Raw genomic sequence first — 27,656 nt, forward strand, 5'->3', positions numbered from 1 at the left:
ACCCCTATCTACCTCAGTGTGGGTCGTTCCTTTTCAGGTACCACGGAGGGATACAGTGTGAACGGTCACTACTGTACTCCCACATAGACTATGAGTACGGCGTGTAATGCCACCCCGTATCCTCATACGTCTGGTCGGCAGGACCCCAGCTCCCCAGGCTTCTTTCACACTTGCGTCGCGTGACATACGTCGCCATCTGTTTTTTTTTTTTGGGGGGGAAGGGGGAAACGGATCCTGCAAATATGCCCGCAGGATACGGTTTTTTCCAATAGACCTGTATTGCCGACGGATCGCGACGTATGGCCATACCCCGCATCCGTTGTGCACTGAATCCATCGTGTTTTGGCGGACCATCGGCACGAAAAAACGTTCAAGGGAACGTTTTTTCGTATGTCGCGTCCGCCATTTTCTGCCGCGCATGTGCTGCCGGAACTTCGTCCCCTCCTCCCCGGACTTTAGAATGGGCAGCGGATGCGTCAAAAAACTGCATCCGCTGCCCACGTCGTGCATAAATTTCACAACGTGTGTCGCGCCGACGCTTAGCGAAGGACCTGTACCGACGCAAGTGTGAAAGTAGCCTAACACAGAAGCATATTGAGGTGATCCGATTGTCGGTCCTGCCTCCGTCTCCCACCCACTCGCCAACCAGAGCCTGTCAGTTTGAGGAGACGCGGATGTCTCACAACGCTGGATTATCGGACTTCCGACCTTTCTTGGATGGGGAGGTACTTTCTCTCTCCCCCCCAGGTGCGGCGAAGAAGATAAGAAGATCAAAGAAGAAAGAAGACCAATTTTTCCTCTATTTTAACAGTGACCACGCCGCTCCCCCCATGGTCCGGCGGTCACCAGCAGTAATCTAGGTCCCGGCTTCACTCGGGCCTAGCTGCAGCGCTGGCTCCGCCCCCTTCTTCCTACCCTTCAGACAGGATTTTTTCCCACCCGTTGCTCAGTTCCTCCTGGCCTTTGTAGCTTGGCACACCCGGCCTGTTACAGCCCCGCCCCCCCCTCGGCTTCATCTCTTCCTCTGAGCCGGCGCCATGTTTAGCCTCCTGAACCCGGCGCTTGGCTCTGCCCCTCTTCCAGGCCTGTCAGTCTCCTTGTACAGAGTGGAGTTTTTCAGCATGTGTCCCTGTAACGTGCACTTTTACCCTCCGAAGCCAGGGCATCCTCTCACGGCCACCATGTTCCGCCTCCTGGGACTGAATAGTGCCTTCCCTGTGGGACCTTCCTCTTCCAGCTGTCCTACAGCCTGGAAGCTGAAAACAGGACAACTACTGTGAGTAGCTGCGCTGCAGAATTACCTCTGTATCTTCTCTCTAACCTTCTGGCACCTGCTAGTGCACAAGCCAGGCACAGCGAAATAAAGCTGAGGGGCAGCACTATCTGCAGGCTCAAGGCTGAGAGTAGCCATCAACCCAGCGGTGCTGGCGTAATATCTGCTCTAGAGCAGTGCAGTGACTGGGGTAATAAATGCTCTTCAGCAGTGCAGTGACTGGTGTATTATGTGCTCTTCAGCCATGCAGTGCCTCTTGTAATACAGGTCCTTCTCAAAAAATTAGCATATAGTGTTAAATTTCATTATTTCCCATAATGTAATGATTACAATTAAACTTTCATATATTATAGATTCATTATCCACCAACTGAAATTTGTCAGGTCTTTTATTGTTTTAATACTGATGATTTTGGCATACAACTCCTGATAACCCAAAAAACCTGTCTCAATAAATTAGCATATTTCACCCATCCAATCAAATAAAAGTGTTTTTTAATAACAAACAAAAAAACCATCAAATAATAATGTTCAGTTATGCACTCAATACTTGGTCGGGAATCCTTTGGCAGAAATGACTGCTTCAATGCGGCGTGGCATGGAGGCAATCAGCCTGTGACACTGCTGAGATGTTATGGAGGCCCAGGATGCTTCAATAGCGGCCTTAAGCTCATCCAGAGTGTTGGGTCTTGCGTCTCTCAACTTTCTCTTCACAATATCCCACAGATTCTCTATGGGGTTCAGGTCAGGAGAGTTGGCAGGCCAATTGAGCACAGTAATACCATGGTCAGTAAACCATTTACCAGTGGTTTTGGCACTGTGAGCAGGTGCCAGGTCGTGCTGAAAAATGAAATCTTCATCTCCATAAAGCATTTCAGCCGATGGAAGCATGAAGTGCTCCAAAATCTCCTGATAGCTAGCTGCATTGACCCTGCCCTTGATGAAACACAGTGGACCAACACCAGCAGCTGACATGGCACCCCACACCATCACTGACTGTGGGTACTTGACACTGGACTTCAGGCATTTTGGCATTTCCTTCTCCCCAGTCTTCCTCCAGACTCTGGCACCTTGATTTCCGAATGACATGCAAAATTTGCTTTCATCAGAAAAAAGTACTTGGGACCACTTAGCAACAGTCCAGTGCTGCTTCTCTGTAGCCCAGGTCAGGCGCCTCTGCCGCTGTTTATGGTTCAAAAGTGGCTTTACCTGGGGAATGCGGCACCTGTAGCCCATTTCCTGCACACGCCTGTGCACGGTGGCTCTGGATGTTTCCACACCAGACTCAGTCCACTGCTTCCTCAGGTTCCCCAAGGTCTGGAATCGGTCCTTCTACACAATCTTCCTCAGGGTCCGGTCTCCTCTTCTCGTTGTACAGCGTTTTCTGCCACATTGTTTCCTTCCAACAGACTTACCATTGAGGTGCCTTGATACAGCACTCTGGGAACAGCCTATTTGTTGAGAAATTTCTTTCTGGGTCTTACCCTCTTGCTTGAGGGTGTCAATGATGGCCTTCTTGACATCTGTCAGGTCGCTAGTCTTACCCATGAAGGGGGTTTTGAGTAATGAACCAGGCAGGGAGTTTATAAAAGCCTCAGGTATCTTTTGCATGTGTTTAGAGTTAATTAGTTGATTCAGAAGATTAGGGTAATAGGTCGTTTAGAGAACCTTTTCTTGATATGCTAATTTATTGAGACAGGTTTTTTGGGTTATCAGGAGTTGTATGCCAAAATCATCAGTATTAAAACAATAAAAGACCTGACAAATTTCAGTTGGTGGATAATGAATCTATAATATATGAAAGTTTAATTGTAATCATTACATTATGGTAAATAATGAAATTTAACACTATATGCTAATTTTTTGAGAAGGACCTGTAGATGCTCTAGAGCAGTGCAGTCGCTGGTGCATTAACCCCTTTGTCATTGGACGTACTATTCCGTCCATGTGGGGTGGGCCTAAATTCCCAAGGACGGAATAGTACGTCCAAGGCGATCGGCCGCGTTCACGGGGAGAGCGCGGCCGATCGCGGCCGGGTGTCAGCTGCCTATCGCAGCTGACATCCAGCGCTATGTGCCAGGAGCGGTCACGGACCGCCCCCGCCACATTAACCCCTGGCACACCGCAATCAAACATGATCGTGGTGTGCCGGCGGTATAGGGAAGCATCGCGCAGGGAGGGGGCTCACTTCCGGGCTTCCCTGAGACCCCCGCAGCAATGCGATGTGATCGCGTTGCTGCGAGGGTCTCCTTACCTCCCTCCTTGTAGCAGGTCCGATCCAAGATGGCCGCGGCATCCGGGTCCTGCAGGGAGGGAGGTGGCTTACCAAGTGCCTGCTCAAAGCAGGCGCTTGCTAAGCCTGCAGTGCTCTCAGACAGATCGGTGATCTGACAGTGTACTGTGCAAACTGTCAGATCAGCGATCTGTGATGTCCTCTCCTGGGACAAAGTAAAAAAGTAAAATAAATAAATTTCCACATGTTTTAAAAAAATTAAAAAAAAATCCTAAAGAAAACAAAAATATTATTCTCATAAATACATTTCTTTATCTAAATAAAAAAAAAACGAACAATAAAAGTACACATATTGAGTATCGCCACGTCCGTAACGACCCGACCTATAAAACTGTCCCGCTAGTTAACCCCTTCAGTAAACACCGTTAGGAAAAAAAAAAAAAACAGGCAAAAAACAACGCTTTATTATCATACCGCCGAACAAAAAGTGGAATAACACGTGATCAAAAAGACAGATATAAATATCCATGGTACCGCTGAAAGCGTCATCTTGTCCCGCAAAAAAACGAGCCGCCTTACAGCATCATCAGCAAAAAAATAAAAAAGTTATAGTCCTCAGAATAAAGCGATGCAAAAATAATTATTTTTTCTATAAAATAGTTTTTATCGTATAAAAGCGCCAAAACATAAAAAAATGATATAAATGAGGTTTTTGGTCATTCTGCCGCACAAAAATCGGAATAAAAAGGGATCAAAAAATGTCACGTGCTCGAAAATGTTACCAATAAAAACGTCAACTCGTCCCGCAAAAAACAAGACCTCACATGACTCTGTGGACTCAAATATGGAAAAATTATAGCTCTCAAAATGTGGTAACGCAAAAAATATTTTTTTCAATAAAAAACGTCTTTCAGTGTGTGACGGCTGCCAATCATAGAAATCCGCTAAAAAACCCGCTATAAAAGTAAATCAAACCCCCCTTCATCACCCCCTTAGTTAGGGAAAAATAAAAAAAATTTATTTATTTCCATTTTCCCATTAGGGCTAGGGTTAGGGCTGGGGCTAAAGTTAGGGTTTGGATTACATTTACGGTTGGGATTAGGGTTAGGTGTGTGTCTGGGTTAGAGGTGTGGTTAGGGTTACTGTTGGGATTAGGGTTTCAGTTATAATTGGGGGGGTTTCCACTGTTTAGGCACATCAGGGGCTCTCCAAACGCGACATGGCGTCCGATCTCAATTCCAGCCAATTCTGCGTTGAAAAAGTAAAACAGTGATCCTTCCCTTCCAAACTCTCCCGTGTGCCCAAACAGGAGTTTGCCTCAACGTATGGGGTATCAGCGTACTCAGGACAAATTGGACAACAACGTTTGGGGTCCAATTTCTCCTGTTACCCTTAGGAAAATACAAAACTGGGGGCTAAAAAATAATTTTTGTGGGAAAAAAAGATTTTTTATTTTCACGGCTCTGTGTTATAAACTGTAGTGAAACACTTGGGGGCTCAAAGTTCTCACAACACATCTAGAGAAGTTCCTTGGGGGTCTAGTTTCCAATATGGGGTCACTTATGGGGGGTTTCTACTGTTTAGGTACATTAGGGGCTCTGCAAACGCAATGTGACGCCTGCAGACCATTCCATCTATGTCTGCATTCCAAATGGCGCTCCTTCCCTTCCGAGCCCTCCCATGCGCCCAAACGGTGGTCCCCCCCCCATATGGGGTATCAGCGCACTCAGGACAAATTGGACAACAACTTTTGGGGTCCAATTTCTCCTGTTACCCTCGGAAAAATACAAAACTGGGGGCTAAAAAATAATTTTTGTGGGAAAAAATTTTTGTTTTATTTTTACGGCTCTGCATTATAAACTTCTGTGAAGCCCTTGGTGGGTCAAAGTGCTCACCACACCTCTAGATAAGTTCCTTAGGGGGTCCACTTTCCAAAATGGTGTCACTTGTGTGGGGTTTCAATGTTTAGGCACATCAGTGGCTCTCCAAACGCAACATGGCGTCCGATCTCAATTCCAGTCAATTTTGCATTGAAAAGTCAAATGGCGCTCCTTTGCTTCCGAGCTCTGTCATGCGCCCAAACAGTGGTTTACCTCCACATATGGGGGTATCGGCGTACTCAGGACAAATTGTACAACAAAGTTTGGGGTCCATTTTCTCCTGTTACCCTTGGTAAAGTAAAACAAATTGGAGCTGAAGTAAATTTTTTGTGAAAAAAGTTAAATGTTAAATTTTTATTTAAACATTCCAAAAATTCCTGTGAAACACCTGAAGGGTTAATAAACTTCTTGAATGTGGTTTTGAGCACCTTGAGGGGTGCAGTTTTTAGAATGGTGTCACACTTGGGTACTTTCTATCATATAGACCCCTCAAAATGACTTCAAATGAGATGTGGTCCCTAAAATAAAATGGTGTTGGAAAAATGAGAAATTGCTGGTCAACTTTTAACCCTTATAACTCCCTAACAAAAAAAAAAATTTGAATTGTGTTGATGTAAAGTAGACATGTGGGAAATGTTACTTATTAAGTATTTTGTGTGACATATCTCTGTGATTTAATTGCATAAAAATTCAAAGTTGGAAAATTGCGAAATTTTCAAAATTTTCGCCAAATTTCCGTTTTTTTCACAAATAAACGCAGGTAATATCAAAGAAATGTTATCACTATCATGAAGTACAATATGTCACGAGAAAACAATGTCAGAATCACCGGGATCCGTTGTAGCGTTCCAGAGTTATAACCTCATAAAGGGACAGTGGTCAGAATTGTAAAAATTGTGCAAACCACCCTTGGGGTTAAGTGCTATTCAGCCGTGCAGTCACTGGGGTATTATGTGATCTTTAGCCGTGCAGTCACTGGTGCAATAAGTGCTCTTCTGCCCTGCAGTCACTGGTGTATTATGTGCTCTTGAGCCGTGCAGTGACGGGTGTAATAAATGCTCTAGTGCTGCGCAGTGCAGTCACTGGTGCATTAAGTGGTCTTGAGCCATGCAGTCAGCAGTATTGGGTAAGGCGGTGCACCCCAGGCTGCCGTCATCTGTATCACTGCCCGCTCTGCGCCCTTAACAGGGAGATGGGCATTATAAATCCTGCCGTACGCTGTTTGCTCTGAGGAATGCTTGACTTGCACGTTTTCCACTACATCACTCTGCTGTTGTGTTTTTCCCCTATTAGATTTCTGTGCCTTGGTTTCAGCAGAGCAAGGCTCAGCCATTACTCTAAACACAATGATTTTAGAGCTCTGGCATATATTAGAGAGGGGAGCTGCTCCTTCCCCTTCACTACTGTAGTGTTGGGACCAACCTCCAGCTCCAGATTCCTGCATTTGGCGAGAGTTGGGTCCATTTTCATTGTATAGCTTTCCCTTTTGGGCTCTCAACCACTCCCAGAGTCTCGCAGAGTCTGCAACAGCAGTTTTGCACATTCTGTGGATCGCAGTTCAGTGCTCTTCCCTTGCTGAGGTTCTCCATGGATCTGTCCATCATTCTTGATTCCCTTCCTTTCGTCCGGCTCGGACTCATCCTTCGTAGAGTTCTCTCATCAGGCTACCTGGCCAGGGCGACGTGCGTCTATCCAGCTAAAGCCACCCCTCCCCCTTTTCAGTATACAGACTCGGCGTAGAGAGGCCCTCCGGCCTCCAGGTCAACGAATGCTCGCTAAATCTGGTCAGCAATTTTTAGGTTTACCAGGTCAGAGGAGAGCTCCTTCTTCTGGGTTTAAGGCGCCCTCTACTCGGGCAGTGGGCGCCTCCTGGCATTACACATAGGACCTCCGCCCTGCACTTCTACAGAGCATTGATCGGTCCTCCACATGGTCGCAAGAAAATAAATAAGTAAAATTTCAGAGTCCATGCCTGGCTTCGGCGTATGCCGGTTTAGGTAGAAAGACCTTGCAGGCGACGGTGGTGAGTTTCTCCGACCTGATTGGAGTACCCTCCCCACGGACTGCTTTGGGACGTCCAATGGTTCCTGTGTCCCCCAATGAAGCGATAGAGAAAACAGGATTTTTGGTTGCTTACCGTAATATCTGTTTCTCGGAGCCTTCATTGGGGGACACAGCACCCTCCCAAGTTGAACAGCTCTGTTTATTGTGTTATATTGTTACAGTTTTAGTTTTCTTTCTGTTTTACATGTTGCTTCTCCTACTGCTTTCTCACTAACTGAATATCCTACTTCCTGTCGGTGGGGTGTACACTGCAGAGGAGGAGCTAGCTTTTTTTGTGCATAGTGTCAGCAGCATACATCCATGCGTTTCTGTGTCCCCCAATGAAGGCTCCGAGAAACAGATTTTACGGTAATCAACCAAAAATCCTGTTTTTATCCAAGTTCCACGCTGGGGATTTACTTCCTTTCTTTCTCTGTTGTGGACAACGCCTGTGATCCTGGCACCTCCATGCGTGAATTTCATTCTAAGTCAATCAAGACTTTTGTTCCTGTGCGAGTTTGCACATAAGGACTTCTGCTTCAAACTGGTAAGCTGGACATTTCCCCTTCCTTTTTCCTTTGCATATATATTTATCTTGTGCAGATATGTTCTCATTACCACACTTGGACAGTCACATAAAAAGTACTCTGGTGGCCAGATCACATTATATGCGAGTCGGTGAGGTTTTCCGATTTTTGGCAGGACTGTACGGCTCTGCGTATGTGATGTCCTTACTATGCCCAGTGGTAAATGTTGGGGGAAAGGAGGGATGGGACTCTTGTATTTCAGTATGTCTTATGGCCAATTTCTTTCCTGCAGGAGACGCGCCAGTATCTTATTCAGTTTTTTTGATGGTTTGTTTTTTAACCTTTTAAATTAAACTGTTCCATTTCAGTCCGAAAAATCCCAAAGCACCAAACTGTCAACTGGAGCTGGATTATTTTGTGATGATGACAATGATGACCTCTTCAGTTCACCTAAATTAAAAAAGCCCCCAGTAAGTATTTCTTTATAAATATTAAATGTATCACTCTTACTATTCAATCGTGAACATTGAAACTGCAACACCAAGAAGGAGAAGCCGTGGAATTATCACAGGATAGATATGTTAATGATCTGGAAATTATGAAAAAATGGAAACAACATTTTCAAAACATCTTAATTCAGTATCTACTATATAATTGTCTAAGGGTCACTTCCGTCTTTCTGTCCTTCTGTCTGTCACGGATATTCATTGGTCGCGGCCTCTGTTTGTCAAGGAAATCCATGTCGCTGATTAGTCGCGGAAAAAAAAAGCCACGACTAATGAGCGACGGGCACAGTCCGGAAGAAAATGGCCGCTCCTTACTCCCCGCAGTCACTGCCCGGCGCCCGCATACTCCCCTCCAGCCACCGTTAACACAGGGTTAATGCCGGTGGTAACGGACCGCGTTATGCTGCGGGTAACGCACTCCGTTACTGCTGCTATTAACCCTGTGTGTCCTCAACTTTTTACTATTGATGCTGCCTATGCGGCATCAATAGTGAAAAAATGTAATGTTAAAAATAATAATAATAAAAAAAAAACCTGCTATACTCACCCTCCGTTGTCCGCAGAGCCAGCTGCCATCTTCCGTTCCCGGCGATGCATTGCAAAATTACCCAGAAGACTTAGCGGTCATCTGGGTAATTTCGCAATGCAACCTGGGAACGGAAGATGGCGGCAGCCGCGCGCTCATCGCCTGCGCCAGATCCGTATGTTAGAACTACAATGGGCCCTCGGATCCGAAGGTGAGTATGTTTATTTTTTATTTTTTAACCTGTGACATACGTGGCTGGGCAATATACTACGTGGCTGGGCAATATACTACGTGGCTGGGCAATATACTACGTGGCTGGGCAATATACTACGTGGCTGGGCAATATACTACGTGGCTGGGCAATATACTACGTGGCTGGGCAATATACTACGTGGCTGGGCAATATACTACGTGGCTGGGCAATATACTACGTAGCTGGGCAATATACTACGTGATTGGGCAATATACTACATGGCTGGGCAATATACTACGTCGCTGGGCAATATTCTACGTGGCTGGGCAATATACTACGTGGCTAGGCAATATACTACGTGGCTGGGCAATATACTGCGTGGCTGGGCAATATACTGCGTGGCTGGGCAATATACTATGTGGCTAGGCAATATACTATGTGGCTGGGCAATATACTATGTGGCTGGGCAATATACTATGTGGCTGGGCAATATACTACGTGGCTGGGCAATATACTGCGTGACTGGGCAATATACTATGTGGCTGGGCAATATTCTACGTGGCTACGTGGCTGGGCAATATACTACGTGGCTGGGCAATATTCTACGTGGCTACATGGCTGGGCAATATACTACGTAGCTGGGCAATATACTACGTGATTGGGCAATATACTACATGGCTGGGCAATATACTACGTCGCTGGGCAATATTCTACGTGGCTGGGCAATATACTACGTGATTGGGCAATATACTACATGGCTGGGCAATATACTACGTCGCTGGGCAATATACTACGTGACTGGGCAATATACTACGTGGCTGGGCAATATACTACGTGACTGGGCAGTATACTACGTGGCTGGGCAATATACTGCGTGACTGGGCAATATACTACGTGGCTGGGCAATATACTATGTGGCTGGGCAATATTCTACGTGGCTACGTGGCTGGGCAATATACTACGTGACTGGGCAATATACTACGTGGCTGGGCAATATACTATGTGGCTGGGCAATATTCTACGTGGCTACGTGGCTGGGCAATATACTACGTCGCTGGGCAATATTCTACGTGGCTGGGCAATATACTGCGTGACTGGGCAATATACTGCGTGGCTGGGCAATATACTGCATGGACATGCATATTCTAGAATACCCGATGCGTTAGAATCGTATAAATATAGATAGGCAGTGCACTCCTGCGCAGATCATGAAAAATGGGGTGCAAAACTTAGCCAGTTAAGTAGAATACATAAACAAGGAAGAAAAAGACTAGACCAATAATGGTATGCACACCCATAGAATATACAAAATATCAAAAACTTTTATTCACCTCAAAAGGACAAGTACACAGTAAAACCATTTAAAAAGGCCTGGATACAGAACCATAGGCCGCCACTCCTGAATCCATGTTACAAAAATAGATAAAAACATACATAGATAAGGTGCTTAATATTAAATATATACAATGTCTCCTGTTTATGCAAATAATATTTTAAATCACAAAATAATACATGTCACAACCAATGAACCTACACTGACCAGTAATCAATTTGCTGAGATTCTATAGACAGAACATATCAGTATAGTTTTAGATGAGCATGCTCACTGTCCTGTTCAATGTAAAGAATATTATGGCATAAAGTGTTAAATGGGAATGCTCTTTGCCCAGAATAGTGATCACAAAATAATACATGCCACAGCTAATGGTAATACACTGACCAGTCATTGATTTACTGATACTCTATAGGTGGAACATGAAAGTATAAAGTTTTAAATGAGCGTGCTCACTATCCTGTTCAGTATAGATAGAATAAAGGCATGAAGTGTTAAATGAGCATGCTCTTTGCCCAGTGTATTGATGGCATGAATAAGACTATCTGAGCATGAGCATAGACTATACGCCCAAGACCTTGACCAAGCACATACTAGTCACCCCCTATTAATTGAAATGAGCAGAAAGAGATCTGTCGCAAGTCTGGCACAATAGCCTGCATAGAATTGAATGAAAAAGGGAGAAAAGAATGTGCCAAAAAATACAGCACCAATGCTAAGTAATGGTATACCATGAAGCAGGATGCCTGGCAAAAGCAGGAGACAAGCTCAGGGGTGAGGCGAGAGCTCTCCTATAGAGTCTCAGTAAATCAATGCCTGGTCAGTGTATTACCATTAGCTGTGGCATGTACAGTGGGGCAAAAAAGTATTTAGTCAGTCAGCAATAGTGCAAGTTCCACCACTTAAAAAGATGAGAGGCGTCTGTAATTTACATCATAGGTAGACCTCAACTATGGGAGACAAACTGAGAAAAAAAAAATCCAGAAAATTACATTGTCTGTTTTTTTAACATTTTATTTGCATATTATGGTGGAAAATAAGTATTTGGTCAGAAACAAAATTTTATCTCAATACTTTGTAATATATCCTTTGTTGGCAATGACAGAGGTCAAACGTTTTCTGTAAGTCTTCAAAAGGTTGCCACACACTGTTGTTGGTATGTTGGCCCATTCTTCCATGCAGATCTCCTCTAGAGCAGTGATGTTTTTGGCTTTTCGCTTGGCAACACGGACTCTCAACTCCCTCCAAAGGTTTTCTATAGGGTTGAGATCTGGAGACTGGCTAGGCCACTCCAGGACCTTGAAATGCTTCTTACGAAGCCACTCCTTCGTTGCCCTGGCGGTGTGCTTTGGATCATTGTCATGTTGAAAGACCCAGCCACGTTTCATCTTCAATGCCCTTGCTGATGGAAGGAGGTTTGCACTCAAAATCTCACGATACATGGCCCCATTCATTCTTTCATGTACCCGGATCAGTCGTCCTGGCCCCTTTGCAGAGAAACAGCCCCAAAGCATGATGTTTCCACCACCATGCTTTACAGTAGGAATGGTGTTTGATGGATGCAACTCAGTATTCTTTTTCCTGCAAACACGACAAGTTGTGTTTCTACCAAACAGTTCCAGTTTGGTTTCATCAGACCATAGGACATTCTCCCAAAACTCCTCTGGATCATCCAAATGCTCTCTAGCAAACTTCAGACGGGCCCGGACATGTACTGGCTTAAGCAGTGGGACACGTCTGGCACTGCAGGATCTGAGTCCATGGTGGCGTAGTGTGTTACTTATGGTAGGCCTTGTTACATTGGTCCCAGCTCTCTGCAGTTCATTCACTAGGTCCCCCCGCGTGGTTCTGGGATTTTTGCTCACCGTTCTTGTGATCATTCTGACCCCACGGGGTGGGATTTTGCGTGGAGCCCCAGATTGAGGGAGATTATCAGTGGTCTTGTATGTCTTCCATTTTCTAATTATTGCTCCCACTGTTGATTTCTTCACTCCAAGCTGGTTGGCTATTGCAGATTCAGTCTTCCCAGCCTGGTGCAGGGCTACAATTTTGTTTCTGGTGTCCTTTGACCGCTCTTTGGTCTTCACCATAGTGGAGTTTGGAGTCAGAATGTTTGAGGGTGTGCACAGGTGTCTTTTTATACTGATAACAAGTTTAAACAGGTGCCATTACTACAGGTAATGAGTGGAGGAAAGAGGAGACTCTTAAAGAAGAAGTTACAGGTCTGTGAGAGCCAGAAATCTTTATTGTTTGTTTCTGACCAAATACTTATTTTCCACCATAATATGCAAATAAATTGTTAAAAAAACAGACAATGTGATTTTCTGGATTTTTTTTTCTCAGTTTGTCTCCCATAGTTGAGGTCTACCTATGATGTAAATTACAGACGCCTCTCATCTTTTTAAGTGGTGGAACTTGCACTATTGCTGACTGACTAAATACTTTTTTGCCCCACTGTATTATTTTGTGATCACTATACTGATATGTTCTGTCTATAGAATCTCAGCAAATTGATTACTGGCCAGTGTAGGTTCATTGGTTGTGACATGTATTATTTTGTGATTTAAAATATTATTTGCATAAACAGGAGACATTGTATATATTTAATATTAAGCACCTTATCTATGTGTGTTATAATTTTTTTGTAACATGGATTCAGGAGTGGCGGCCTATGGTTCTGTATCCAGGCCTTTTTAAATGATTTTACTGTGTACTTGTCCTTTTGAGGTGAATAAAAGTTTTTGATATTTTGTATATTCTATGGGTGTGCATACTGTTATTGGTCTAGTCTTTTTCTTCCTTGTTGATGCGTTAGAATCGGGCTACCATCTAGTTAAGTATAAGCAGCAAGTGCAGAAATCCCCAAACCTAGAGCCTTTGCTGCTATCACTGAAGTTACTAATGGCTGTCTGAGGAATGTTCTTGCCACGCTGAATGCAGTTTGGCAAATCATCAAGATCCGCTGCTGGCAGATCCCTGTGCAATTACCAACTAATGACCTCCCCGATGTGCTCGATAGGAGACCAGTCTGGAGACACTGCAGGCCATGGTAAGTACATTTAGGCCATGCAAGCTGTTAACAATAGCATGAGCAACATGCAGCCTGGTTTTGTCATGCTGAAAAAAGGCTCCTGGGACACTTTGCATAAATGACCTTTGTGAGCAGCCCGTTTGCCCTAAATGTGCTACCATGGCCTACAGCAGCTCTAGATTTCTGTACCATCGAGCACATCTGGTACATCACTGGTCGGCGATTGCAAAGGGGCTGCCAGCAGTGGATCTTGATAAAGTGCACTGATTGTGGTAGAAAATTCCTCAGACAACTATTGATGGCAGCCAAGGTGTTTAAATGCTGGGATTTCTGCATATGAAGCTCATACTCCATACTGAATAACATTTTATCTCCAGTTTTTCATCATTTGCAGATCACAAAAATGTCTATCCAGACTGTGATTTCCATAATTCCACAATGTGGAATGTTAAGGACTGTATATTGTAGGGGGAACTAAATGTATTTCTGGGATTACAGGCTATTCTAAGTTTCTATAATCTTCATAATCTAAATATATTACATTCATGGTAATAACTAGTGATGAGCGAATATACTCGTTACTCGAGATTTCCTGAGCACGCTCGGGGGTCCTCCGAGTATTTTTTAGTGCTTGGAGTTTTAGTTTTTCTTGCCACAGCTGAATGTTTTACATCTGTTAGCCAGCATAATTACCGTATATACTCGAGCATAAGCCGACCCGAGTATAAGCCGACCCCCCTAATTTTGCCACAAAAAACTGGGAAAACTTATTGACTCGAGTATAAGCCTAGGGTAGGAAATGCAGCAGCTACCGGTGAATTTCAAAAATAAAAATAGATGCTCCATACCGTTCATTATTGCCCCATAAGATGCTCCATATAAAGCTGTGCCACATATAATGCTGCATATTGCCCCATAGATGTGCCATAGAAAGCTCTGCCATATAGTGCTCTGCACCGTTCATTATTGCCCCATAGATGTGCCATAGAAAGCTCTGCCATATAGTGCTCTGCACTGTTCATTATTGCCCCATAGCTGTGCCATATAGTGCTCTGCACCGTTCATTATTGCCCCATAGATGTGCCATATAGTGCTCTGCGCCGTTCATTATTGCCCCATAGCTGTGCCATATAGTGCTCTGCACCGTTCAGTATTGCCCCATAGCTGTGCCATATAGTGCTCTGCACCGTTCATTATTGCCCCATAGCTGTGCCATATAGTGCTCTGCGCCGTTCATTATTGCCCCATAGCTGCCATATAGTGCTCTGCGCCATTCATTATTGCCCCATAGCTGTGCCATATAGTGCTCTGCGCCGTTCAGTATTGCCCCATAGCTGTGCCATATAGTGCTCTGCGCCGTTCATTATTGCCCCATAGCTGCCATATAGTGCTCTGCGCCATTCATTATTGCCCCATAGCTGTGCCATATAGTGCTCTGCACCGTTCAGTATTGCCCCATAGCTGTGCCATATAGTGCTCTGCACCGTTCATTATTGCCCCATAGCTGTGCCATATAGTGCTCTGCGCCGTTCATTATTGCCCCATAGCTGCCATATAGTGCTCTGCGCCATTCATTATTGCCCCATAGCTGTGCCATATAGTGCTCTGCGCCGTTCAGTATTGCCCCATAGCTGTGCCATATAGTGCTCTGCACCGTTCATTATTGCCCCATAGCTGCCATATAGTGCTCTGTGCCATTCATTATTGCCCCATAGCTGTGCCATATAGTGATCTGCGCCGTTTAGTATTGCCCCATAGCTGTGCCATATAGTGCTCTGCACCGTTCATTATTGCCCCATAGCTGTGCCATATAGTGCTCTGCACCGTTCATTATTGCCCCATAGCTGTGCCATATAGTGCTCTGCACCGTTCATTATTGCCCCATAGCTGCCATATAGTGCTCTGCGCCGTTCATTATTGCCCCATAGCTGTGCCATATAGTGCTCTGCGCCGTTCAGTATTGCCCCATAGCTGTGCCATATAAAGCTGTGCCATTGCTGCTGCTGCAATAAAAAAAAAAATGCCATACTCACCTCTCTTGCTTGCAGCTCCCGGCGTCCGGTCCCGGCGTCTCTCCGCACTGACTGATCAGGCAGAGGGCGCCGCGCACACTATATGCGTCATCGCGCCCTCTGACCTGCACAGTCAGTGCAAGAGGACGCGAAGACAGAGCGGCGCCCGGCGTGTGGAACGTGGACAGGTGAATATGACATACTTACCTGCTCCCGGCATCCCGCTCCCTCTGTCACACGGTCTTCGGTGCCGCAGCCTCTTCCTCTATCAGCGGTCACCGGCACCGCTGATTAGAGAAATTAATATGTGGCTCCACCCCTATAGGAGGTGGAGCCACGTATTCATTTCTCTAGTGAGCGGTCCCATGTGACCGCTGAACAGGGGAAGAGCTGCAGCACCGAAGACCGTGGGACGGCAGAGGGAGCGTCAGGATCGCCGGGACTAGGTGAGTATGCCTCAGCGCCCTCTCCCCCTCACCCGCCGACCCTGCCGCCCACCGTGACTCGAGTATAAGCCGAGAGGGGCACTTTCAGCCCAAAATTTTGGGCTGAAAATCTCGGCTTATACTCGAGTATACACGGTACATGTGGGGGTTGCCTGGTTGCTAGGGAATCCCCACATGTACTTATGCTGGCTAACAGATGTAAATCATTCAGCTGCGGCAAGAAAAACTAAAACTCTGAGCACTAAAAAATACTCGGAGAACCCCCGAGCATGCTCAAGAAATCCCGAGTAACGAGTATATTCGCTCATCACTAGTAATAACTAATATCTACTGTGCAATATTAAGAATACTGTACCATGTTTTTATGCACATGACTTGAATAACATATCTAATGATTGGCTACCATGGTAGGTAGTGTTTGTGGCATTTTAACTTTTCATTCACAAAAAGCATAACTGATAAACCCTCTCCGTCCCTTACAATAGACCAAACATGCACGTACGGCCATGTATATTAATGAGTATCAAGGTGTGATATCTGTGATTACAGCTGATCACATATATATGATTTATATGATTTTGCAGCCAACACTATTGGACACACTCTTTTGTTCAGCGTTTAAGAGTGAAAATTACATATTTGCAATAACGGAGCCTGTCTTAATAATTGCTCTATGGAAGAGCTGAAGAGTAGCAGCTATTCGTCTTAGGGGTGAATACATCTGTAAGATCACAGCTTTCTATTGTCACGTTATTCATGGATGTAATATATATATATTTTCCTACTGTATCAGGTTCCAGAGAAGAAAACCATTATCAAAAGCAAAGGCTTGGAAACTCCTAAAGAATGTGTCAGACCATCAGAAGTTAGTGAGGCGGCAGTTGTGAAACATGAAGAGGCCGAGGTTCGTATCTCAATGGAAATTAAAGAGGAAAGATAGTGATACATGTCACACCAGTTTGCTTGCTTGAAACAGTGTGTATCAGTCTGCCCTGCTATGAACAAAAGTAGCAACAGTAAATTACTATTTTTTTTAATTTTTTTTTAGGCATGTATTGATTACAAATTAATAATGTGTGGTATACTCGTCTTCCTAAATAGCCCACTTCAGAGGTGGGCAGATGCTCCAAAAGCTGTCTGGCTGCTTCTAAGCAGTGTCTGCCCCTTTTGAAAGTCAAATCTCCTGTGCAGCCTGTACTTGGCTGCAATGCTCTAGTGACTAGAAGAGCATGTCTTTGGAGAAACATCCAATGATGTGCTCCTTTACCTGACCGCTGCAGCCAGTCACAGGCTGCAGTAACCCTGTTGTATCCAAATGGAGCAGACACAGTCGGAGTCAATGCAGACCTCCGGAGAAGCCCGTGTTGCATCAGTGGGGTGCTGGAAGGTAAGCACTTATACGAAGCTCTTCGATCAACCCTATTTCTCCTACGCCTCATTGGGGGACACAGGACCATGGGTGTTATGCTGCTGCCACTAGGACGACACTAAGTAATACAGAAAGAATAGCTCCTCCCCTGCAGTATATACCCTCCTGCTGGCTCTAAGTGAACCAGTTCTTGCTTAGTGTCTGTTAAGGCCCCGTCACACATAGCGACGCTGCAGCGATACCGACAACGATCCGGATCGCTGCAGCGTCGCTGTTTGGTCGCTGGAGAGCTGTCACACAGACAGCTCTCCAGCGACCAACGATCCCGAGGTCCCCGGTAACCAGGGTAAACATCGGGTAACTAAGCGCAGGGCCGCGCTTAGTAACCCGATGTTTACCCTGGTTACCATCGTTAAAGTAAAAAAAAAAAAAAACGCTACATACTTACCTATCGCTGTCTGTCCTCGGTGCTCTGCTTCTCTGGTCTGGCTGTGAGCACAGCGGCCGGAAAGCAGAGCGGTGACGTCACAGCTCTGCTTTCCGGCTGACCGGCGCTCACAGCCAGACCAGAGAAGCAAAGCGCCGAGGACAGACAGCGATAGGTAAGTATGTAGCGTTTGTTTTTTTACTTTTAGGATGGTAACCAGGGTAAACATCGGGTTACTAAGCGCGGCCCTGCGCTTAGTTACCCGATGTTTACCCTGGTTACCAGCGAAGACATCGCTGAATCGGCGTCACACACGCCGATTCAGCGATGTCAGCGGGACCTCAACGATCAAAAAATGGCCCAGGCCATTCCGACACGACCAGCGATCTCACAGCAGGGGCCTGATCGCTGGTACGTGTCACACATAGCGAGATCGCTACTGAGATCGCTGTTGCGTCACAAAACTTGTGACTCAGCAGCGATCTCGCTAGCGATCTCGCTATGTGTGACGGGGCCTTAAGAGGCACTTGGGTCTGCTTTCAGACCCCACCATTTTTATTTTTATTCTATTTTTCCCTTTATGGAGCGAATGGGGTCAACGGATCCTTTCCAGGTTCCGATCTCCCCCGAACCATCAACAGGCAAGAACGCGGAGCGTCCCTCCCGGTATCCTTTCCTGCACCGTTGGATGCCAGCCCTGAGCTCACTTTACGGGCGACGGTTCCTTCGCGTTCCGATCTCCCCTCCATAGCAGGCGATCACATGGAGTAGCCCTCCATCTGTTTTCCAAATCCTCATTTTTGGCGGTCAGCTCTGATATTGCTTGGGCGAACTTTTTCTCCGCTTTTTGCAGTTTTATTATGTGGTCTTCTGCAGTGCTCACCCTCTCCTCCACCACCCCCATGCGTCTGTCCATCCTCTGCAGGACTGCGCTTATCTGTACTGTGTCTCCTTTAACCTCCTGAGGGTCGGCTCAGCTCCTGGGATCATATCTTCAGGTCCCCCTATTGCACCCGCCATACTGCTCTTCTCCCTCCCCGTCTGTACCTCATGCTGTCCTGCCAGGCTCACATCCTCCTCCTCCATATCGGCTCCAGCTCCGGTTTCCTTCTCTGCCTCCTCCGCTCCTTCCACTCTGGCAAACTGCTGAAGCTTCGCTGCCACCTCCATGCGCCTCTGACATGCGGCGTTCATCTTATCAGCGTCCTCTCTTGCCTTGGCGCCATCTTGGCTGGCTCCCGCATCGCCAGCTCCCACGTCCTTCTGCCGCCTTCTGGTCATTTCCTCTCACACCGGGACCACCGCTCGGCACCGCCGCACTCCAAAGACCCTCAGCCAGCCAGTATGGGGCAGAAAGGTCTGGTCAGCAGCGTCCGCACAGGATTTTAGCAGGTTAGCAGCGGGAGCGCTCTTCTGTGCATCCGCTCACATAGGCAGTCAGGACACACACCCCAAGTTTTGGAAAGTTTAAAAAAAATGAACATTTAATTTTTTTTTCACAAAAAATGTACTTTAGCTCCATATGTGGAGGTAAACCACTGTTTGGGCGCATGGGAGAGCTCTGAAGGGAAGGAGCGCCATTTGGAATGCAGACTTAGATGGATTGGTCTGTAGGCGTCACGTTGCATTTGCAGAGCCCCTGATGTACCTAAACAGTAGAAACCCCCACGAGTGACCCCATATTAGAAACTAGACCCCCCAAGGAACTTATCTAGATGTGTTGTGAGAACTTTGAACCCCCAAGTATTTCACTACAGTTTATAACGCAGAACCTTGAAAATAAAAAATCATTTTTTTCCTACAAAAATGGTTTTGGAGCCCCCCAAATTTTTATTTTCCCAAGGGTATCAAGAGAAATTGGACACCAAAAGTTGTAGTCCAATTTGTCCTGAGTACACGGATACCCCATATGTTGGAGTAAACCCCTGTTTGGGCGCATGGGAGAGCTCGGAAGGGAAGGAGCACTGATTTACTTTTTCAACGCAGAATTGGCTTTTTCAACGCGCCATGTCGCGTTTGGAGAGCCCCTGATGTGCCTAAACAATGGAAACCCCCAATTCTAACTGAAACCCTAACCCAAACACACCCCTAATCCCAACCACACCCCTAACCCCAACCCTAACCACACCCCTAACCCTGTCACACCCCTAACCCTAATCCCAACCGTAAATGTAATCCAAACCCTAGCCCCAACCCTAACCCTAACCCTAATGGGAAAATGGAAATAAATACATTTTTTAATTTTTTTTTTTATTTTTCCCTAACTAAGGGGGTTATGAAGGGGGTTTGATTTACTTTTATAGTGTTTTTTTTTAGCGGATTTTTATGATTGGCAGCTGTCACACACTAAAAGACGCTTTTTATTGCAAAAAATATTTTTTTGCGTTACCACATTTTGAGAGCTATAATTTTTCCATATTTTGGTCCACAGAGTCATGTGAGGTGTTGTGTTTTTTGCGGGACGAGTTGACGTTTTTATTGGTAACATTTTCGGGCACGTGACTTTTTGATAGCTTTTTATTACGATTTTTGTGAGGCAGTATGACAGAAATCCAGCTATTCATGAATTTTCTTTTGGGGGAGGGGGGGGGGCGTTTATACCGTTCCGCGTTTGGTAAAATGGATAAAGCAGTTTTATTCTTCGGGTCAGTACGATTACAGCGACACCTCATTTATATCATTTTTTTATGTTTTGGCACTTTTATACGATAAAAACTGTAGAAAAAATCATTATTTTTGCATCGCTTTATTCTGAGGACTATAACTTTTTCACTGACGCTGTATGGCAGCTCGTTTTTTGCGGGACAAGATGACGTTTTCAGCGGTCCCATGGTTATTTATATCTGTCTTTTTGATCGCATGCTATTCCACTTTTTGTTCGGCGGTATGATAATAAAGGGTTGTTTTTTGCTTCGTTTTTTTTTAATTATTTTTTACGGTGTTCACTTAAGGGGTTAACTAGTGGGACAGTTTTATAGGTGGGGTCGTTACGGACGCGGCGCTACTAAATATGTGTACTTTTATTGTTTTTTTTTTTTAAATTTAGATAATGGAATGTAGTTATTGGAACAATATTTTATTTTTTTTTTTATTTAGGAATTTTTTTTTTTATTTTTTTTTTTTTTACACATGTAAAAAAAATTATTTTAAATTTTTTACTTTGCCCTGGGGGGGACATCAGATTATATTGACACTGTGCACCGTGTCAGATCAACGATCACACAGGCAAAGCAGGGAGGCTTACCATCGCTTGCTCTGAGCAGGTGCTGGTAAGCCACCTCCCTGCAGGACCCGGATGCAGCCCTGCGGCCATTTTGGAGTCGGGCCTGCAGGGAGGAAGAGGTAAGAGACCCTCGGAGCAACGCGATCACATCGCGTTGCTCCGAGGGTCTCAGGGAAGCCCGCAGGGAGCCCCCTCCCTGCGCGATGCTTCCCTATACCGCCGGAACACTGCGATCATGTTTTATCGCAGTGTGCCGGGGGCTAATGTGTCAGGGGCGGTCCGTGACAGCTCTTGGCACATAGTGCTGAATGGCAGCTGCGACAGTCAGCTGACACCGGCCGCGATCGGCCATGCTCCCTCCGTTAGCGCGGCTGATCGCACTGGACGTACTATCCCGTCACTGTAAATTAAGTCCCAGGTCACTTTGACGGGATAGTACGTCCAATGGGATTAAGGGTTTAATTTCCTTCGCCTCTAAAAGGAAGAGTAAATTTCTCCCACAACAGAGACCCTGTCGGCCCTTTCGGAACCAGCAACAGCAGGCTCGGTCTTGATTTTTTTCGTTCCAACTCAAATTGGTCCTCTACTTCCACATCTTCCGGACCCGGCCGGGCACAATGTAGGTATAGAAGTCCCCAGACCTCTTACAAACCTTCCTCTTCATGGAGAGGCAGGCCTAGGCCGTCAGGATCCAGGGGGTCCAGACCGGGCAGATTTCCCACACAATGACTCCCTGTGGTATCCGGGGGACACCCTCAAAGTAGGCAGCCGCCTGCTTTCCTTCAGCGACGCGTGGGTCTCTGTCGTTCACGACGAATGGGTCCGCGACCTAGTGTCCTCCGGATACAAGATAGAATTCTCCTCTCTCCCAATAAATCATTTTTTCCTGTCTTCTCCTCCCAGGGCAAGCGCATCAGAGTTCTTCCAAGCCATAAGCTCTCTAAAAGAAGACGGGGTTATTATCTCTGTCCCTCAGAGCAAAAGGTTTCAAGGTTTTTATTCAAACCTGTTCATTGTTCCAAAAAAGGATGGTACAGTAAGCCCATACTGGACCTAAAACTGCTGAACAAGTTCGTCAGGGTACAACGGTTCCAAATGGAATCGCTTCTTTCTGTCATCGCCTCCATGGAAAAAGACGAGTTTCTGGCGTCTATAGACATCCAGGACGCGTACCTCCACATTCCAATTTTCCCCTCTCACCAGAGGTTCCTTCGCTTCGCAGTTCAGGAACAGCACTTCCAATTCGTTGCTTTGCCCTTCACCTCGCCACCGCTCCCAGCGTATTCACCAAGGTCATGGCGGCCGCCGTGGCCATCTTTCACACCCGAGGCGTGGTGGTGCCACCGTATCTAGACGATATCCTCATCAAAGGCTCCTCTTTCCGCGCCTGCAAGGAGGCCGTAAACATCACAATGGATTCTCTTTCTCGCCTGGGTTGGAAGATAAACTTCAAAAAATCTTCCCCAGTACCGGCTCAGCAAATTTCCTGTCTGGGAATGATACTGGATTCGTCCCAGGGGTTGGTGCTTCTCCCCCCGAAAAAGATCTCAGCCTCACAGCGGGAAGCTCAGAAGCTCTCTTAACCTCGCACTCACTCTCTGCGCTTCAGTATGAGAGTCCTCGGCAGGATGGTAGCAGCTATGGAGGCGGTTCCATTTGCCCAATTACACCTCCGCCCCTTACAGCATGCCCTCCTGGCTGTTTGGGACAGGAACCCGTCCTCCCTCGACCGTTGGTTCTTTCTTCCCCAGCAAGTCAGACAGTCTCTCAGGTGGTGGACATTGAAGTCCTCCCTGAATCAAGGGAAGTCTTTTCTTCCAGTACATTGGCTAGTTGTGACAATGGATGCCAGTCTTCTAGGCTGGGGGGTGGTGTTCCTACATCACACTGCTCAGGGCCACTGGTAACTTCAGAAATCACGCCTTCCGATGAACATCTTAGAAATTCGGGCAATCAGGTTGGCTCTTCTCCAGTTTCACCCCTTCCTGGCGGGTCGTCCCATCAGGATTCAGTCCGACAATGCCACTGCAGTGGCATACATCAACCGACAGGGGGGAAACCCGCAGTATGGCAGCCATGAGCGAGGTAGGCTATATTCTCTGTTGGGCCGAGGAAAACCGCTCAATGATTTCTGCGGTTCACATCCCGGTAGTGGACAATTGGGAGGCAGATTTCCTCAGTCGTCAAAGCCTCGACTCCAGGGAGTGGTCTCTCCATCCGGAGATTTTCCACCAGATCTGCTGTCGTTGGGGAACTCCGGACGTGGATCTGATGGCCTCACGGCTAAATTCAAAGGTTCCCGACTTCATAGCTCGGTCCCACGGTCCCAACAGCCATCGGGGCAGATGCACTCGTACTCCCGTGGCATCATTTTCAGCTTTCGTACATATATCCCCTGCTACCCATACTGCCGAGAGTCATCAAGAAGATCAGAGCAGAGGGAGTACCAGTAATCCTGATTGCGCCAGATTGGCCGCGCCAGGTGTGGTACGTGGAACTAGTTCAACTAGTCGCTAATGTTCCCTGGCGATTACCGAATCGCACAGACCTGCTATCACAGGGCCCCTTTTACCACCAGAACTCCGAGGCCCTGTGTTTGACGGCATGGCCGTTGAGTCCTGGTTTCTAACCCAGGCAGGTTTCTCTCCAGAAGTCCTCTCTACTATGATCAGCGCTAGAAAGCTTACGTCTATGCGTATTTATCATCGCACTTGGAAAACCTTCTTTTCCTGGTGCAACGACCGGGGACTTTCTCCTCTTTAATTTCCCATTTCTTCCATTCTCGAATTTTTACAAACCGGTTTCGACTTGGGTCTCACCCTTTGTTCTCTCAAGGTGCAGATTTCAGCCCTGTCCATTCTTTTCCAACGCAGTATTGCCAACAGATTACAAGTGAAGACGTTCATTCAGGGAGTCTCCCATAAAGTGCCGCCCTATAGGATGCCGTTGGAACCATGGGACCTTAATCTGGTCCTCGGAGTCTTGCAAGAAGCTCCTTTCAAACCTCTACAGGAGGTTTCCCTGTCCTTTCTTTCATGGAAGGTTGCCTTCCCAGTTGCGGTCACGTCCATTAGACGAGTCTCAGAGCTGGCGGCTTTGTCTTGTCAAGTTCTGTTCCTGAATTTTCATCAGGATAAGGTGGTTTTGAGAACATCCCCGGCCAAAAGTTGTCTCATCCTTCCATCTCAATCAGGAGATTGTCTTACCGTCACTCTGTCCGGCACCAGTACATCGCTTCGAGAAGGCCCTCCACACTGGATTTAGTGAGAGGTACATCTCACGGACGGCGTCATTCCGCAGGTCAGATGCCCTGTTTGTGCTCCCGGAAGGGCCAAGGAAGGGGTTTCCCGCTTCCAAGGCGACAATAGCCAAATGGATTCGTTCAGCTATTCAGGAGTCCTACCGAGTCAGAGGGCATCCTGTCCCAGCAGGGATTAAGGCTCATTCCACTCGGTCAGTGGGTGCTTCTTGGGCCATCCGCCACCAAGCTTCGGCAGCACAAGTTTGGAGAGCTGCGACCTGGTCCAGTCTGCATACTTTTACAAAACATTACCATGTTCATTCTCAGGCCTCGGCAGATGCGACTGTCAGCAGACGAATTTTGCAGGCGGCTGTGCCGCATCTGCAACCTGTGGGTACAAGGAGCAATTACAGTTGATTGTTCCCCACTCAGGGACTGCTTTAGGACGTCCCATGGTCCTGTGTCCCCCAATGAGGCGTAGAAGAAACAGGGATTTTTGTGTACTCACCGTAAAATCCTTTTCTCCGAGCTAATCATTGGGAGACACAGCACCCACCCTTGTTAGCCTAACGGCTTTTCATTTTCTGTGTTGGCTTGGTTTTGATGTAGTTCATCCTGGTTAAATGTTAAGCTCCTACTGCTTTGTTACCGAACTGGTTCACTTGGAGCCAGCAGGAGGGTGTATACTGCAGGGGAGGAGCTATTCTTTCTGTATTACTTAGTGTCCTCCTAGTGGTAGCAGCATAACACCCATGGTCCTTTGTCCCCCCAATGACTGGCTCGGAGAAAAGGATTTTACGGTGAGTACACAAAAATCCCTGTTTTTAATCAATCCATGCCAAAAAAAAAATAATAATAATTTTACAATATTATTATCAGACAATTCATTTGATTAGAAATACTAAAGACAGGTGGTGGGGAAAAACCACCTGTTAAGAAGAGATTCCAAAGAGTATACTTGTCTACAGCCTCACTCCACCACCAGTCCTACCTTCCCAGTGTCTACCAGTAGATTCCCCTCCTTATTTTGAGGTTTTAAAGTAATTTTAATTTTGTATTTCAATTAAAATATATATTTTTATCGCTAAAATGTTTGGAAGCTCTTCTTAACGGGTGGTTTTTACCCACCACCTTTCTTTAGTGTTTCTAATGAACTTGTGAAGTGCCTAACACCTATTCTTGTATGGGCTTATGATTTTGATTAGACAATTCATTTGAGAAAACTTTGGCTAGACTTTAGCCCACTGCCCTTGTTCCAATTTTTTTGGGGAATGTTTCAATCAAGAAACATGTACAGACTCTGCTCCCATTTGTGTCGGGTACTCCATTTGGATTTGACTGTAAGAATCGCTTACATTGGAAACCGCACTAGTTTTATGTTAAACCAATGGATACTAAAGTAGAATCCAGAGGGTCCCCATTGTAAGTCAACATGGTCTGGTGGCATCTGACATTTTACCCTTGGGTGGCATTGTGAGACATTTGTCTTCTCTCTGAAGTAGCGCTATCTCATACACTCTTACCGCAGACCATTGTCTTAAAGACTTCCTACCTGTCACTAGAAATTCAAGGACAATCTGTACACTTTGTGAGAACGTCTATATGAATTACCATACACATTCATAATTATTTTCAGAAATTTATTAATCTTGCTTTTTTTTTTTTATATTAATCTTGACCAGAAAACCACAGGCCCAGCACCAATTAAAACAAAAAGTCCTTCCTCTCGGATTGGAAAACTTCAAGTAACTATTAAATATTGCCATTCTCTTGTTCTTCCTCTTCAGATTTTTCTATTTTTAAAATCTAAAATTCCTCCAATTTTCCTTTTTCTCCCACTAGCGATGCTTGGAACCGGGCTGACCTTTTGTTTGCATAGTGCATGTGGCTTATTCTGTTACCAATGCGACACTCCTCCATATCTCTATTACTACTACTACAGGAGCTTACCATCTTAAAATCTTGATAAGAACTACATAAAAAAAAAAAAATCATCATCTATATACAATTTTTTTTCCAGGCAAATTTGCTTATTAATCCAGCGGCATTGTTACCGGGCGCTATTCCAAAACTGTCAGGACCCAGAACTGTTGCTGTCGAGACAGAAGCCGCATCTTCATCATTTGCAGAAGACCACTTGGATTCAAAATCTAACAGCAAATATTTAGAGGGCGCAAGCTTCGAGACCCCAGCGCAAGTAGATACCCTTCATAATGCTAATAAGGTATGTCACAATGTTTTTCTCAGTTATATATTGATCAGTGGGTGTATATAAAATGTAGGCAAAGGTATTGTAGAATAGACCAGTATTGAAAGGGTTTTCTCATCAACTATTCACACCTTAAGGGTCCAACCAATGGGACCCCACAAATCCCTACAATTAGATCTCAGTCCTCTTTGTGCATATTGCAGTAGTGTGCATTTTTTAATTCCGCTCCATTCACACCCGTGGAACTGACGGAGATGGCCTTTCCATCATTCACACATGCATGCAGGCTACTGTGCCTTTTATACAGGGAATTTTAGGATCCCTTTTCTCATGGTCAGTGGGTTTCACAGTGTCTGGCCCCCAGTAATCATACATTTATTATTATTTATTTATATAGCACCATTGATTCCATGGTGCTGTACATTAGACGGGGTTACATACAAACACAAATATCACTTACAGTAAACAAAACTAACAATTACAGACTGACAGAGGGGCGAGGACCCTGCCCTTGCGGGCTTACATTCTACAGGATGGTGGGGAAGGAGGCCGTAGAACATATAGTGGAACAACACCTTTTAATCTTTCTAGAAATTGACAATTAAATATATCATCCTAATGTGAAAAATCAAGATTGAAAAATATGGTATTAAGCCACCAGACTATAAGATGTACTTAGGTTTTAGAGGAGGAAAAAAATGTTGAACCTGTCATCAGGATCAGGCACATTAAACTAAATGTATGGGCATAATGTCGCTGTCCTACTGGTTTAATAGGTACCTTCACTGTAAAAATCCGTAGCCTGGTTGTCCGGGCTTGTGGGGCGAGACTGTGGGTAGGATCAGTATCTTGTTACTGGTTTAAATTTCTCGCTGACACAGTCCTAACTGTGGACGGTGCTTGAAAAACATTCACCTTGCAATGGGCTTCAGTAAAATGGTGCTGGTGTTGGCACATGCTCACATTGACCCCCTTGAGGTCTTCAGTAAAATGGTGATTAAGCCGAGATCTAAATCTGCGTGTGTGTGGACGCTGGCGCCATTTTCCTGAAGCCAACCACTAAGGTCAATGTACGTAGTGGGGACTCTGCTCCTGTCTCCCTTACTTCACACCTCTCCTCCCAGTACAAACCCGCCAATATCGACAGCTTCGTGCAACAATCTAATGCACATTGTGGCCTCTAAA

At 45.7% G+C, this 27,656-nt stretch overlaps 1 protein-coding gene across 3 annotated transcripts in view; it reads left to right on the forward strand.

Annotated features, from left to right (window-relative positions):
* LOC138665669 (WASH complex subunit 2C-like) overlaps positions 1-27,656 on the forward strand; it is a 152,710-nt gene that overhangs the window by 120,440 nt on the left and 4,614 nt on the right. For 2 of the 3 annotated variants that reach the window (XM_069753347.1, XM_069753349.1), the window contains 4 exons: positions 8,324-8,425; positions 16,796-16,906; positions 25,945-26,007; positions 26,283-26,486. In XM_069753347.1, the coding sequence (XP_069609448.1) occupies positions 8,324-8,425; positions 16,796-16,906; positions 25,945-26,007; positions 26,283-26,486 (480 nt within the window). The remainder of the gene's footprint in view (positions 1-8,323; positions 8,426-16,795; positions 16,907-25,944; positions 26,008-26,282; positions 26,487-27,656) is intronic. The other variant, XM_069753348.1, reaches the window with a different exon arrangement.

The sequence above is a fragment of the Ranitomeya imitator genome, chromosome 2 (assembly GCF_032444005.1).
Source record: "Ranitomeya imitator isolate aRanImi1 chromosome 2, aRanImi1.pri, whole genome shotgun sequence".
In the NCBI taxonomy this organism is placed as follows: Eukaryota; Metazoa; Chordata; class Amphibia; order Anura; family Dendrobatidae; genus Ranitomeya; species Ranitomeya imitator.